The sequence below is a fragment of the Typopeltis vanoorti genome, chromosome 23, assembly GCF_054136105.1.
Source record: "Typopeltis vanoorti isolate ZY-2024b chromosome 23, IOZ_Tvanoo_1.0, whole genome shotgun sequence".
NCBI lineage: Eukaryota > Metazoa > Arthropoda > Arachnida > Uropygi > Thelyphonidae > Typopeltis > Typopeltis vanoorti.
The window spans coordinates 46372575-46387371 of record NC_143571.1 but is presented as its reverse complement, the minus strand read 5'-3'; the positions used below and the strand labels follow the sequence as shown (position 1 = coordinate 46387371).

The following is a 14797-nucleotide window of genomic DNA, read 5'->3' as shown; positions in this document are numbered from 1 at the left end:
TAAGTGACCATACCATCTGAGATTAGCTCTGCTAACGCATTCCTGGATGCTGACAATGTCAAGTTCTTTCCTAATATCCTCATTTTTAATACGATATTGCCATTGATGCCATCTGTTCACGCCTCTAATCTTTCTCAGGACTCTCATATCTGCGGTCTCTAGTCTTTGGTCAAGTGTTTTACTTCTGACCCAGCTCTCAGATCCATAAGTTAAAATTGGTTTGAACACTGTCTTGTATACAGCTAATTTAGTGTTCTGACTAATTTCTTTCTTATTCCATATGAATTTATTCAATTGACTTCCCACGATACCAGCTTTGCTGATTCTGTTGTCTATTTCTATATTTAGTTTACCATATTCAGTAAAAATTGTGCCTAAGTAGCTGAAATGTTTTACTTGTTCCACAGGTTCTCCATTCACAACACAGTTGACATTTTCAATGATTCTGCCTATTTTCATTGTCTTTGTCTTTTTATTGCTGACCTTCATACCATATCTATTACAACAGCTATTCAATTTAGTCAGAGAATCTTGCAGACTTGTAGCGGATTTATTTACAAGTATAACATCATCCGCATAAAGCAAAGAGCTGACATTAACATCTCCAATTTTGATATCAGGTTTAATACCACATTCCTTCATAATGTGATCCATATAGATAATGAATAACAGAGGGGATAATGTACATCCTTGTCTCACACCAGATTTAACATTAAACCATCTTCCTGTACTTCCTTCAATTCTAACTGCTGACTCACAACTCAGATAAAGACTAAGTATTGCTTGATATAATGTCCCATTGACACCATATAACTGCAGCGTATTGAATAGCTTCTCTCTTGGCACCTTGTCATATGCCTTTTCCAAATCGACAAAACTTAAATACAGATCTCTATTATATTCCCATGCTTTCTCGACTATTTGTCGTAAAGTGAAGATCTGATCCTGACAGCCTCTATTTGGCCTGAATCCAGCTTGTTCTTCACCAAGCTTTTCTTCCACAATTCTTCTCAACCGTTTCTCAAGTATACTTGCACAGATCTTGCCAGGAACACTCAGTAGGGAAATACCTCTGTAATTCTCACATTCAGTTTTATTTCCCTTTTTATATATGGGTACTATGAGAGCTCTACTCCAATCATCGGGAATTCGTCCCTCTGTACAGGCTTTCTGAACTATGCAGTGCAGCCACTGTAAGACTCTTATACCACCATACTTCAGCATTTCTGGTCGAATATCATCTACTCCTGCTGCCTTTCCACATTTCAAGCCTTTGATGGCTTTTTCTACTTCAAGTATGGATATGTATTCCTGACTGCATGCCTGGTCAGTGTTTTTTATCACTGTGCTGTCATCGCTGCTTGTTTCATTTAGCAGTTTTTCAAAGTAATTACTCCATACTTCAAGGATATCTTTTTCTCCTGTTTTCATTTCACCTTTATCATCTCTAATTCCTTTTACAGCACTCTTTCCTCCATTCCTAAGCTTCTTCAACAACCTCCAGAATATTTTGCCACCTTGTTGATATTTATTTTCTATATTCTTGCCAAAGTCCTCCCATGACTTTTGTTTAGCTAGTTTTACACACTGTTTAGCTTTCTTACATTTGTCTCTGTATTCTGTAAGAGTAAAAGCTGACTTATTTGCCAGGAACTTTTGATATGCTTTCTTCTTTTCCTTCACTGCCTCTTTAACTTCCTGTGTCCACCAGGGAGTTCTGATTTTTTTATCTTTGCACACAACCTCACCACATGCCTCTCTGGCAGAATCAATCAATGTTTCCTTCAGAGTTTGCCACTGAATCTCCAAGGTTTGATTCCTGTTCTCAAACTCTTTCATTTTCTTTTCAATAATATTTCTGTATTTTAGTCTACAGTTTACATCTGAGAGCTGCTCAACTTTTATTCGCTTTAAAACTTTCTTACATGTTATTCTTTTCAATATGAAATTCAATTTTATCCTGCTCAAGACTAAATAGTGATCACTTCCAATTTCAAATCCTCTGTACACTCTGGTGTCCTGCACCAGGGAGAAAACATCACTATCAACAATAACATAGTCAATGAGACTTTTCTTATTCCTAGCCTCTTCTCTCCATGTGAATTTGTGCACATTTTTATGTTGGAACATGGTGTTAATAATAACCAGTCCATGTCCTGAGCAGCAGCTCAAGCTTAATGGCGTTATTCATCCATTTAACCCCTACTTGTTTTACTATTCGGACCCTAGGTATACAATCAGCCATAACCTCCTGTAAATGCTCCTTGACCACTTCCCATGCTCTATCGACATCCAGCCCTTGCAGTTTTACATGCCATGGCACTGAACCAAGCAATCTCCTAAGCTTATCATACTTGCCAGCACGGCAAGTATGATCACTCTCACCAATAAGTGGCAACATGGTCATATTCATTACAGTCAAATTCTCAGATGCTATTACCAGGTCAAGCACTCTCAAACCCCTAGTATTTTCTATTACATGCTGTCTCAGATAGTTATCCCTTAATAATTGAATAAAATCCAGTTCCTTCCTCACGTGTGTCCTCTCCTCCTTCCAATCAATGTTACCATAGTTGAAATCCCCCATAATAATTTCCCTCCTTCCACTCATTTCATCAATTTGTTTATGCATACTATCTCCACCATCTATTCCATCACCTGGTCTATAGCAGTACCCAACTGTATATTTTGTTCTGCTAGTCACAATCTCACACCAAATAGCCTCAAATGTGCTTTTTTCTCTATCCTGCAGTTTAACTTCTATTCTCCTTGGCTGCAGCTCATCAGCTATCATCAATAACACTCCCCCCCCCCCCATTTTATTCTCTCTGTCCCTCCTAAACAAACTATAACCTACACATCCTCATAGGGAGCATTCCACAGACCTGTCACCAGCTTGGTCCCTCATCCCCGAATCATCTCTACCACTTCCTTATCCCCAAGAAAGTGATAATTATTCACTTTGGGTTGAAAACATTACAAACTGTGTAACATACTAATGATACTGGATTGCAGGAAATTGATAAGGCTAGAGATTTGGAAATAATGGTGGATAGACAGTTGAAGTTCAGATGATATATTGCAAATATTGGTAGAACAGCTCAAAGTATGGATTACTTGGATGTTGAAAAACACTAACAGGTAAAGATTGTGGCCCTTTTCATGAGGCTATGATTCCGCTGCATCTTGACTACTGTGCACAGATTGGTTACCTGGATTTCTTGGGGATAAGGAAGTGGTAGAGATGATTCAGGGATGAGGGACCAAGCTGGTGACAGGTCTGTGGAATGCTCCCTATGAAGATGGGTTGAAGGTGTGTGGGTTGAATTCTAGATGATAGGCAGAAAAGAGAGGACATGACAGAAACTTATAAGATACAAGAGATTTTATAAGATTGCCAGAAAAGAAATTTTTCAATTCGTGACAAATAGAGAGAGAGAGAGAAAAAACTTGGGGTCATCCATGGAAGTTGTGTAAGAGTGTGGTTAATAAGGGTGTGTAGACTAGATTTTTTGTGTGTGGAGAATGATGAATGAGTGGAATGGATTGCCAAAATTAGTTGTGAGTGTCATGACAGTCAATGAGTTTTAAGGAGAGATATGATAGTTTTGTGTGTAAAAAAGTTAGTCTGGGTCTTCCACGATAAGTCTTCAGACACAATGGAGATCTGTACAATAATAATAACAAATAAATTTTGGAAAACATAATTTGGTACATTAATTTTTGCTACTTGATTAGCCCTTTATGTGCCCCCACCCCCCCACACACAGAGGGTATTTCATCAGGAATTTGATGATGATTATCTCATCTCATCTTCATTATATCCTCTTTTACCTTGCAGTCAAGGGTTTATTAATCATCGGACCTCAAACCGTTCACAGGATAAGGTGGTCAGCCATATGCCCCGGTGTATCCTAGGTCCTATAGTGTTGAATTCTCAAGGCTGGTTTGCCTGCTTTGCGGGATGAAAAATTCCAGGATAAACTGGGGGAAAAACCCTACTGTCCATGCTAACTGGCTATGGCTGAGGAAGATCCTTCAGCTCCTCACATCTCAGACGGGAATCGAACCTAGGACACTCCTTTCCCAGGTATATGGTTGCGAAGCGCACACCCACTAGGCTAACCGTGCGGACATAATAATGAAAAAAAAAATCATTTATTTAGAAAGTTAATTTTTATTAAATAAAAAATACTCTATTTTGTCCAGTTACTCACCAGCTGGCAAAATGTACTCACAGGTGAGTGGGCAAGCATATTTGATGTGATGAGCCCTGATTATAAAAATTACAATACTGGTGACAATCTAGACCTGTAACTGACAGACGAGATATTAACAAATAGCCTCCACCTTCTCTAGGACAACAAGCAACATGGAACATTGAAATCTGGAAGATAAGGATTAGAGACAACCCTGACCTCTGCTTTACCACTACTGACACAGAAGGAACTCCTTTCTCACCTCAACCTATCAAGTACTGCCTTCACTTCCCAAAAGACCCTGCCTAATTACTATAGGACTTATAACCGCCAGAATAAATAGGTTCCCGATAACCCAATGGAATCTCAGGTAAGCAAACTAACCAAATTCACTGAATTCATCGAAAATAATATTAACATAATTCTACCCACAGTTGATAACTATGAAAGATTTTAAACTCCTCATAGTATCTGGAAAAAGATACATCCTCAGGGAATTTATCTGATCAAGCTGATCAACTAAAAGTAGCATTCTTCTGGGCAAATATGAACAAAAGAACCATCCATACACTGTTTCTACCCTCTTAAGATCTTTGGATGGTGGTAAAAGAGCTCAGTGAACGAGTTTCTTGGGTTTACTTTTCCTTTAATTCTCTTTACCAGATCAAGTCATCCAGCTTGGTCACTGCTCTATCAACTGAGTAGCACTTCCTCTCCAAAGAAAACTAAAGGAAAAGTAAATCCAAGAAGTATTGCAAAAATCTTAGCACAAAAAGCTAAACCCAAAATTTACCCAGATACCAAAAAAAAAGGGATCTATCATCGTTACAAAAAATTGATCTGGAACAAAAAATTTTCTGTAGATCTATACATCTACAGAAAACTCCAATTCAGTAACTATAGATGAAATTGCTACAGCCCTCAAACAACTAAAACAGGTAAAGCTCCTGGTGCTGGTAGCATCCTTCCAGATTTTTTTACTATCTTAGCTCTAAGAGCAAAAACCTGGCTATATAATTTCTCATCATCAAATTGCTGACATGTATCCTCAAGGGGTGTGCAGGATATGATAGTACTACATGAAAAATTTACATCATTACTAACTTTCTATCTACAATTTTCCTTCAAATCAATCTGTTACCTGTCAAGACTAACATTATCAGATCTTATATTTCTGTCTTCTAAGGCACTTTTTACTGTATCAATCCACCTACCCCTTGGTCTTTCTCTGGGTCTTTTTCCTATCATCCTGGCAAAGAACACTTGTTTAGCTAATCTTTCTTCTCCCATTCTGTTAGTCTATTTCTAAATTTAATTTTCCATCTTCACTAAAAAATTGTGCCTAAATAGCTGAAATGTTCTACTTGTCTGTAGGTTTTACATTCAGGATGCAGTTAATGTTTTCAATGTTTCTGGCTAGTTTCATTATCCTTGTCATTTTACTGCTGTTTTCATACTAAATTTATTACAGCAATTATTCAATTTGGTCAGGGAATCCTTCAGACTTGTCTGTAGGTTTTACATTCAGGATGCAGTTAATGTTTTCAACGTTTCTGGCTAGTTTCATTATCCTTGTCATTTTACTGCTGTTTTCATACTAAATTTATTACAGCAATTATTCAATTTGGTCAGGGAATCCTTCAGACTTGTCTTGGATTTATTCATAACTATAACATCATCTGCATAAAATAAAGAGCTAAGATAAACATTCGCCAATTTTGATATCAGATGTAATACCACTTTCTTTCATAATGTGATCCATATAGATAATGAATAACAGTAAAGATAATGTGCACCCTTGTCACACACCTGATTTCACAGGTGTGTGACAAGGATGCATAAACCTCCTTCAATTGCCTCTTTTAATTTAAATATATATTTAGCCTTCTGCATAAATGCAAAATGTAAAAGGAAATATTTATTAATATATCAACTTCAGTTACTGAGACATTCTCAATGTTAGAACAGTGCAACTGCAAAGGCCCACCTATTTTTTCAGAAATATGGAAGTAAAATATGCAAGTTAGTATCCTAAGTGCACCCTATAGGTGCAGTTAAGAGTGACCAATTTTCTTGCTGCTTTTAGCAAAAAAAAAGGCAATCGCCAAATTTATTTAAATTATGGATGTTCTATAGAGCATGTTCGTTTCAGGAACCATCTCGCTTCTTTTAATTAAACTGAGAATCTGCTCAGCTTTATTAGTTATATTTTTCTAAAATTTAAATTTCTTTTCAACCAAAATACCCAAATCATTATATTCACTAACTGTTTCTAAAATCTGTGTATTCAACTTATATCCAACACAAATTCATTTTCTTAGATGAATTTGAGTTGGATACAAGTGAGTTTAAAATTTGAAATGAACAAATCACATATCTGCATCTGTTCATATCAAATTTTAAACTCTGCTTCCCTTGGTTTTCTGATTTTTAAGATTTCAGATGTAAAGGTTATTAGAACACTACTCAGTTTCATATCATCAATAAAGAAGGAAATTTTGCTCCCAATATTTAAACTTAAATCATTTAAACACATATGAAACACTAAAGATTGGGATATTCTGGCTCTAGAAGACTCCCCTTTAAACACTACTACAACTTATCTATTTATTAACAATTTACTATTCATCTCACTAGGTAACATCGCTACCTATTACCCAAATAAATCACATAACAATCACTATTTTATTCTATTTCCCTTATGACTTCTGGATAAAAAGTAAGATTGTTGTAACTGATCTCTGCCCCCTCCTTAATGAAAACCATGCTGCGCCAACTCAACAAAGTGATCCATATCAAGGATACCTTGGATAATTCCTAATTAATTTTTCCATTATCTTGTCTGTGATCCTAATAAGGCTAAATGCTTTATAATCATTATCAAATCAAATTTCTGATATATAACCATATGGAGTGGGGGAGAAGTACATACAGCAGGGTTTCTCAAACTTTTTCTATGACGGAACACTTCACAAATCCCGAAATGTTCACGGAACAACTTGATTAGTTTGTAATGTATTAATTAATTATTAATTGGTAATTTAGCTTATTTTGTTAATTATTAATTGGTAATTTAGCTTATTTTGTTAATTATTAATTGGTAATTTAGCTTATTTTGTTAATTAATAATTGATAATTATTAATGATTGATAATTAATTATTAGTTATTAATTAATTGAACATCAATTAAACCAACATTAAATTAATTTGTGCTGGTTTTACTGACATATCACATCTGATCCCCAAAAATTTAGTGAATGCAGACTTTTTCTGCTGTGTGCTGGTTTTGTAGGTTAGGTAAATATAAATAAAATAAATGAGTAAATCTAAGCGTTAAGAATAAACAATCATTTATTATCAAATGTTAATTAGTAAAAACAAAACACATAAAAATAGTAAAAGTATATTGCAAATTAAGTTCTTAATGACTCCGATGTTTTTAGGTCTTTGAATTACAAATTCTTTTGATATCAGGCACAATATTAGAAAGGTGAATTCTCATATTTCGTGTAGTATCGAACCTGTTCCTGGACTTTGATTTGGTTGCAGCATAATATGAAAATCCTGCCTCGCATAAATATGTCGTTGTAAAAGGAAGTAAAACAAAAATAGCTAGTTTTGACACGGCAGAAATCATTTATTGGCAGTTCCTTGTATTTTTGTTTTAAATCAGAGTCACTAATTAAATCAATTAGATTTTCATAGTCACTTGCGCTGAAGCCTGCAGGCTTAGCTGTCACTGTAAATGGATTCAGAAGCCAGGAATTGTCCTCACCGGATTTTGGAAAATATTGCAAAAGGGTTGATTGCATCTTCCTGTGCTTCCTTCAATTCTAACTGCTGATTTACAACTCAAATAAAGACCAAGCATTGCTTGATATAATGCCTCACTGACACCATATAACTGGAGCATATTGAATAGCTTTTCGCTTAGCACCTTGTCATATGCCTTTTCCAAATCAACAAAACTTAAATACAGACTTTGTTATATTCCCATGATTTCTCCACTATTTGTCGTAAAGTGAAGATCTGATCCTGACAGCCTCTATTTGACCTGAATGTAGCTTGTTCTTCACCAAGCTTTTCTTCCACAATTCTTCTAAACCGTTTCTTAAGTATACTTGCATATATCTTACCAGGAACACTCAGTAGGGATATACCACTGTAATTCTTACATTCAGTTTTATTTCCCTTTTTATATATGGGTACTATGAGAGCTCTACTCCAATCATCGGGAATTCGTCCCTCTGTCCAGGCTTTCTGAACTATGCAATATAGCCACTGTAAGACTTTTACATTATACCACCATACTTCAGCATTTCTGGTCGAATACTCCTGCTGCCTTTCCACATTTCAAGCCTTTGATGGCTTTTTCTACTTCAAGTATGGATATGTATTCCTGACTGCATGCCTGGTCAGTGTTTTATATCACTGTGCTCATCGCTGCTTGTTTCATTTAGCAGTTTTTCAAAGTAATTACTCCATACTTCAAGGATATCTTTTTCTCCAGTTTTCATGTCACCTTTATCATCTCTAACTCATTTTACAGCGCTCTTTCCTCCATTCCTAAGCTTCTTCAACAACCTCCAGAATATTTTGCCACCTTCTTGATATTTATTTTCTATGTTCTTGCCAAAGTCCTCCCATGACTTTTGTTTAGCTAGTTTTACACGCTGTTTAGCTTTCTTACATTTGTCTCTGTATTCTCTAAGAGCACAAGCTGACTTATTTGCCAGGAACTTTTGATATGCTTTCTTCTTTTCCATCACTGCCTCTTTAACTTCCTGTGTACACCATGGAGTTCTAATTTTTCTAACAACTTCACCATATGCCTCTCTAGCTGAATCAATCAGGGTTTTCTTCAAGGCTTGCCACTGAATCTCCAAGGTTTGGTTCTGTTCTCAAACTCTTTCATTTTTTCTTCAATAATCTTTGTGTATTTTAGTCTACAGTTCACATCTGAGAGCTGCTCAACTTTTATTCGTTTAAAACTTTCTTACATGTTTTTCTTTTCAAAATAAAATTCAATTTTATCCTGCTCATGACTAAATAGTGATCACTTCCAATTTCAAATCCTCTGTACACTCTGGTATCCTCCACCAGTGGAAAAACATCACTATCAACAATAACATAGTCAATGAGACTTTTCTTATTCCTTGCCTCTTCTCTCCATGTGAATTTGTGTACATTTTTATGTTGGAACATGGTGTTAGTAATAACCAATCCATGTCCTGAGCAGAAATCCAACAGATATTTGCCATTATTATTAGCTTTGTTGTTTTCTCCAAATTTTCCCAAAATATTTTTGTATGTCTGACAATCATTTCCTACTCTGCTATTTAGATCCCCCAACAAGGACCAACTTTTCCTTTTTCATTGTGTCATTTGCTTTTTCTAAAGCCTCAAAGAATTCCTCCACTTCTACCTTAGTAGAACCTTCTGTGGGATCATAGGCACAAATAAGTCTCATTGTCCAGTTCCCCATTCTCATATCTGCCCACATTACTGACTGCCTGCCATTCAAGAAGATTAGCCTCGTATTTTGTGTTGAATACCATGGCTACTCCTTCTTTTCCTTGATTGTCATTGCCTGTTTAGATCTACAAAATTTAAATACAGATTATTGTTATATTCTTATGATTTGTATTCTTGATTTTTCTTGTCTTCGATGATTTTGTATTTTTGTGTTAACTTGAAATTGTAATCCTGGCAATTCATATTCAAATTGAACCCAGCTTATTCTTTCCCAAGTTTCTTATTCTTTCTGAATGTGTGGAGTATTCAAAATACTCCACACATTCAGAACATTCTGCCATTTCTAGGCTTTTTTTTTTTCAATAGCATGTAGAACAGTTTGCCACTTGCTAGTATTTATCTTCTGTAGCTTTACAAAAATCTTTCTGAACAGAGGGAATCAAATGTCTAATCAAAAGCTATTTTACACATTATTTCACTTTCTTACCTTTTTCTCTGCATTCTCTCAAAGCACATCAACTTATTTGCCAGTCTTTTTTTCAATATGCTTTCTCCCTTTCCATGGTTGTTTCTAACTTCCTGAATCCACCATGAAGTTCTGAATTTTAATCCTTGTAAATAACCTCATCACATACTTTCCTGGTTGAATCCATCAATGCTTTTCCCAGATTTGGTCTGCAAGTTTCCTTGGGTTTGTTTGCTGTTTTAATATAATCATGTGAAGAACCACCACCCTTATGAAAACTGGAAATCATTTATTTAAAATAAAGAGCCCAAGAGGCTTCAATTCGGCGATGTAAAAATTATTTAAATTAAGGAAATATTGAATCCCACATTATTTCAAAGCTGAATAAGAAACTCAAAGATAGAAATCTAATCTATCTAAGAGTTTAATTGGCATCGCACTACCATATGTTGGCATACGCTTGGACTCGCCGAACTTTATATAGTTTCAATATTCGGCATGAAACTCTTAGATTAGATTTCTATCTTTGAGTTTCTTATTCAGCTTTGAAATCATGTGGGATTTAATATCCCCTTAATTTAAATAAATTGGAAATCATCTGTCTTTGAAATTTCCAAACACTATTCCTAATCTCACTGAATGAACATAATCTACCAGGTGTTGGCTTACTCTTGGACTCTAACTTTATGTAGTTTCTATATTCGGCATGAAACTCTTAGATTAGATTTCTATCTTTGAGTTTCTTATTCAGCTTTGAAATAATGTGGGATTTAATATCCCCTTAATTTAAATAAATTGGAAATCATTTGTCTTTGAAATTTCCAAACACTATTCCTAATCTCACTGAATGAGCATAATCAAAGTGGACTGATTAAGCAGATATATGTCAGGACTAAATTCCTAAGTGGGATCATTCAAAATTATTTCCAAGTAAACTGGTTATGATTAATTTATTATTATTACTCTTATCTTTTTTTTTATAATTTATTTGCTTTATAATTTTTAATTAACAATTCAGTTAATGTTAACTGTTGATTATATTTAACACACTTAATAACTGATTTATCAAATCTATAATTCTGCAACCAGGAATCAAACAATTCAAATACAAAACTAGAATGTAATTATTCTATAATACTCACCTAAAGATGGTGCTTGAAAAATATGTATTGAACAAAGAAGAGAGAGTGTTTTTATGTCCTAAAAAATATGAAAAATGTATACACATAAATAAATTATATATTACTCACAATATATTTAAAAGGTATTTCATAATTGAAATATACTGTGCTCCTAATGAAGTATTCCCAACTAACTACAACTTGCAGCTCTTCAAAAAAAAAAAACCTCAATAAACTTCTATCTTGGTCTTCATCAGTACCTCAACACATGGCAATGATGTGTTTATAGGTCGACCTCTTGTGTATGAAAGCTCTCTCTCTCTCTCTCTCTCTCTCTATATATATATATATATATATAGAGAGAGAGAGAGAGAGAGAGAGAAAACAGCAATTTGAGTTACAACATCCCTGATAACCATGCTGCAGTTGTTCAATACTGGCGTTCACGAGAACTTGCAAGCACACATGCAACAAACAATAGCACGTTAGATAGAACAACTTGAAAAATACAAATTTTTTTGTGTCAATTATGTATTGCATTTTTTGCCTGTAATTCTCAGTTTTTTGTAACTTCAATTTTTATTATTGTGTTCTACCTTTAGTGGATACCTGATGAAGGCTGTAAAAGGCTGAAACTAGTTGTATCATTTTCATTAAAACTTAATATTTTATCTTGGTTTAAAGTCATTAAATATTTATTTTTTAAAATGTACCATAACAACCGAGATTTTGTATTAATTTATATGATTAATACAAAATCGAGAGCCTACGTAGCTCAGTCGGCATAGACGAAACCCTTTGATCGGAAAGACCTGGGTGGTTCAATTCTCGTCCATGACGTGAGGAAGTTTATCTGGTCTCTTTCAACTAAAGGTGAGTCAGCCGCTCTTCTACTGTGGTAGGGTTTTTTTCCCCACCTGGAATCTCAGGTTTTTTTGTCTCCCAGAACAGGAAAACTAGCCCCATGAACACACATGGATTTAGCCATGAATACTTACAACAATATGTGGAAGAGATAGGGTCCACACTACATGTCATAAAGCCCACAGTTAACCATAAGTCACATCATAGTAATCAACCTCCTAGATAGGAGATGGCACTTGAATGGGAATACAAAATTTTGCATACTATTCTACAATTATTTTATTTAGAAAAAAAAAGTTAATGAAAGACAAGAACTGATTTTCTTTCCCCCCCCCCCCCCCGATATGCATATGCATGAACAATTTTACAAATGCTACAAATCAAAATGTTTACAAATGAAATCAATCTTATTCTGTTTATTTTTTTAACAGCTGTGAGTGAAATGTTATATGTCTTCATTTTGAATCAGGTTTAAAAGATGAGTAAAGGTAATTGATAGGAATACTGAACACATGGAACTACTTGATTATTACTACTTGGTTGGTTTTACATAAGTAAAACTCCATATGAGAGAGGAATTATTAACTGGACAACAGCAAAACAAACACATGATTACATTTGCATTAGCTTCCTCTCAACAATTTTCATCCAAATTAATCTTATTTATTTAGTTTCAAATATGGTCACAACTAACATTTCAGTCTTCTGAGACATAACTGACTGCATAAATCCAGATAGATTGTGGTTGTCTAATGGAGTCTTTTTTCTGCCATCAAGCAAGTAAATAGATATTTACTATTTCATTCAGTATTTACAGAATTTACAGTAATTGCAAAACTAAAATGTAAGAAATTAAAAATAATAAAAGTTCTTGAAAGAAAAAATCAAACTATGGTGCACTAATGATTTCTGAAAATTTCAAAAAGAAAACAAAAATTTTAGGAAACAGCCGATAGGTGACAATAAAAATAACATACTAAAAGTAATCAGTAATAGAGCTAATACATGTTAGTGGTCACAGTAACTGACAGAAGGATGAATTCTAAAAGTCTTTTTCTACTCTGTAAGACTTCACTAAGAATGTTTCTTTTTCTTTCTCTTTATTGCAATCATTTCTAATAACTCAAAACCTCCTGTGGTTTTCTTTATTTCTGAATATCTTCAACCATAAGCACAGGTCATTTGTGCTTATTGGATCATAAACATATAAATTAGATTTTAGATAGAGAGAGCTGAATCAAAATATCCTGATGGTGAGGTCATTCTTCTTGGGGACTTCACAAAAACTCAAATTGGCTTCCCTTCTCCAGTTTCACCAACCAAGCAGATAGAGATGCTGAAGTATTTGCCATTAGTAATGACCTAACATAGATTGTTAATCCCCCTACCAGAATACCCAACAACCCCCCCCCCTCCTCCAATCTGCTAACATCTCTTGTTAACAAGCTCCTTTTCCAAATACACTGTGGATATTAGTGTATTTGGAAAAGCAGCAACCTCACACGTCTCCTTTGCCCAACGGTTCTTAGTCTCATGTCCTTTAAAGTGGTAGTCAGACCATGGAAAGGAGGAGTAGAAGTCACAGTGATCATCCCATTTGGTCATCCGATATGTGACTACTACTTCATTTCTCCTGATTCAAACACTCACTCATACTGAATAACAGAAATCGTCCTCACACGAATCAAGGCCTTCATCCCTCATTCCACCCAGAATCCTCAGCCATCATCCAAGCCTTCATTCTCAAAAAAAGTGCACCAACATAGTACAAGAAAAAAAAATCGGCACACAATGAGTTGCTACCTCCATCCGGATTGCAGCTTGCAAGAGCTGTAAAAGAATAATCAACAAATCCACATCGCATTTTGAAAGGGCCAAGTGTTGCAAACTTGCCTCATTTCCAAATGGCAGTCGTGCCTTCTGGTTCCTTGCCAAGGCCACTGGGTGCGACTTTTGTCCACCCATGTTTCCAATATTCACATACAGATAGTACTACAGCCACCTCACCCAAAAGCAAGGCTGACTTACTGGCATCACTCTTCTTTTCCAATTCCTGCACTCATGACCAGGGAAAAGTTACCCCCTCGACACACACGTTACTAAGAACTGCTCACCCCCATGTCACCCAAAGTCTTCTTCCAGAAAGAAATCCAAAGACTCCTTAATAATATGAAATTATGAACACAAACAAGGCATCTTGTTTGTGTTTATAATGGTATTCCAGCTATTGTATTCAAAAGTTGCCAAAACTAACATCTGTCCTGTATTGCCTCTGCAATCTATCCTATTCGACTGGCATCTACCCGACAGCATGGAAACAGGTCCACATCCAGCCTATTTCAATAAAAGTTGGCCAACAAACTACCATTCAATTGCTCTCACTTTTGTTCTCTCTAATACTATGAAGGTCATTGTATAATTACATTGTTTTATTTAAAAAAAAAAATATATATATATATATATATAAACATGTTGCTCTCCAGCCCAATTTAGTTTTGTAACTTAATAAATAATAATAATAGGACTCTAGCTTTGCTGTAGTAAAGGTTTTTTTTTTTTCCACCAGAGGTCAGGCCAATAATTGTAGTAACGGTTGGTCAGTAACTTCAGCAAACCATTTAGATTGTAGTGCAGCTTGTTTCTCTGTATATATTGTGTATGCTCCAGATCAT

At 35.1% G+C, this 14797-nt stretch overlaps 1 protein-coding gene across 1 annotated transcript in view; it reads right to left on the bottom strand.

The window, feature by feature from the left end:
* LOC150093819 (histone-lysine N-methyltransferase 2C-like) overlaps nucleotides 1-14797 on the bottom strand; it is a 1065326-nt gene that overhangs the window by 905123 nt on the left and 145406 nt on the right. The window contains exon 10 of the mRNA XM_090412524.1: nucleotides 11283-11340. Coding sequence (XP_090268650.1) covers nucleotides 11283-11340 — 58 coding nt within the window. The remainder of the gene's footprint in view (nucleotides 1-11282; nucleotides 11341-14797) is intronic.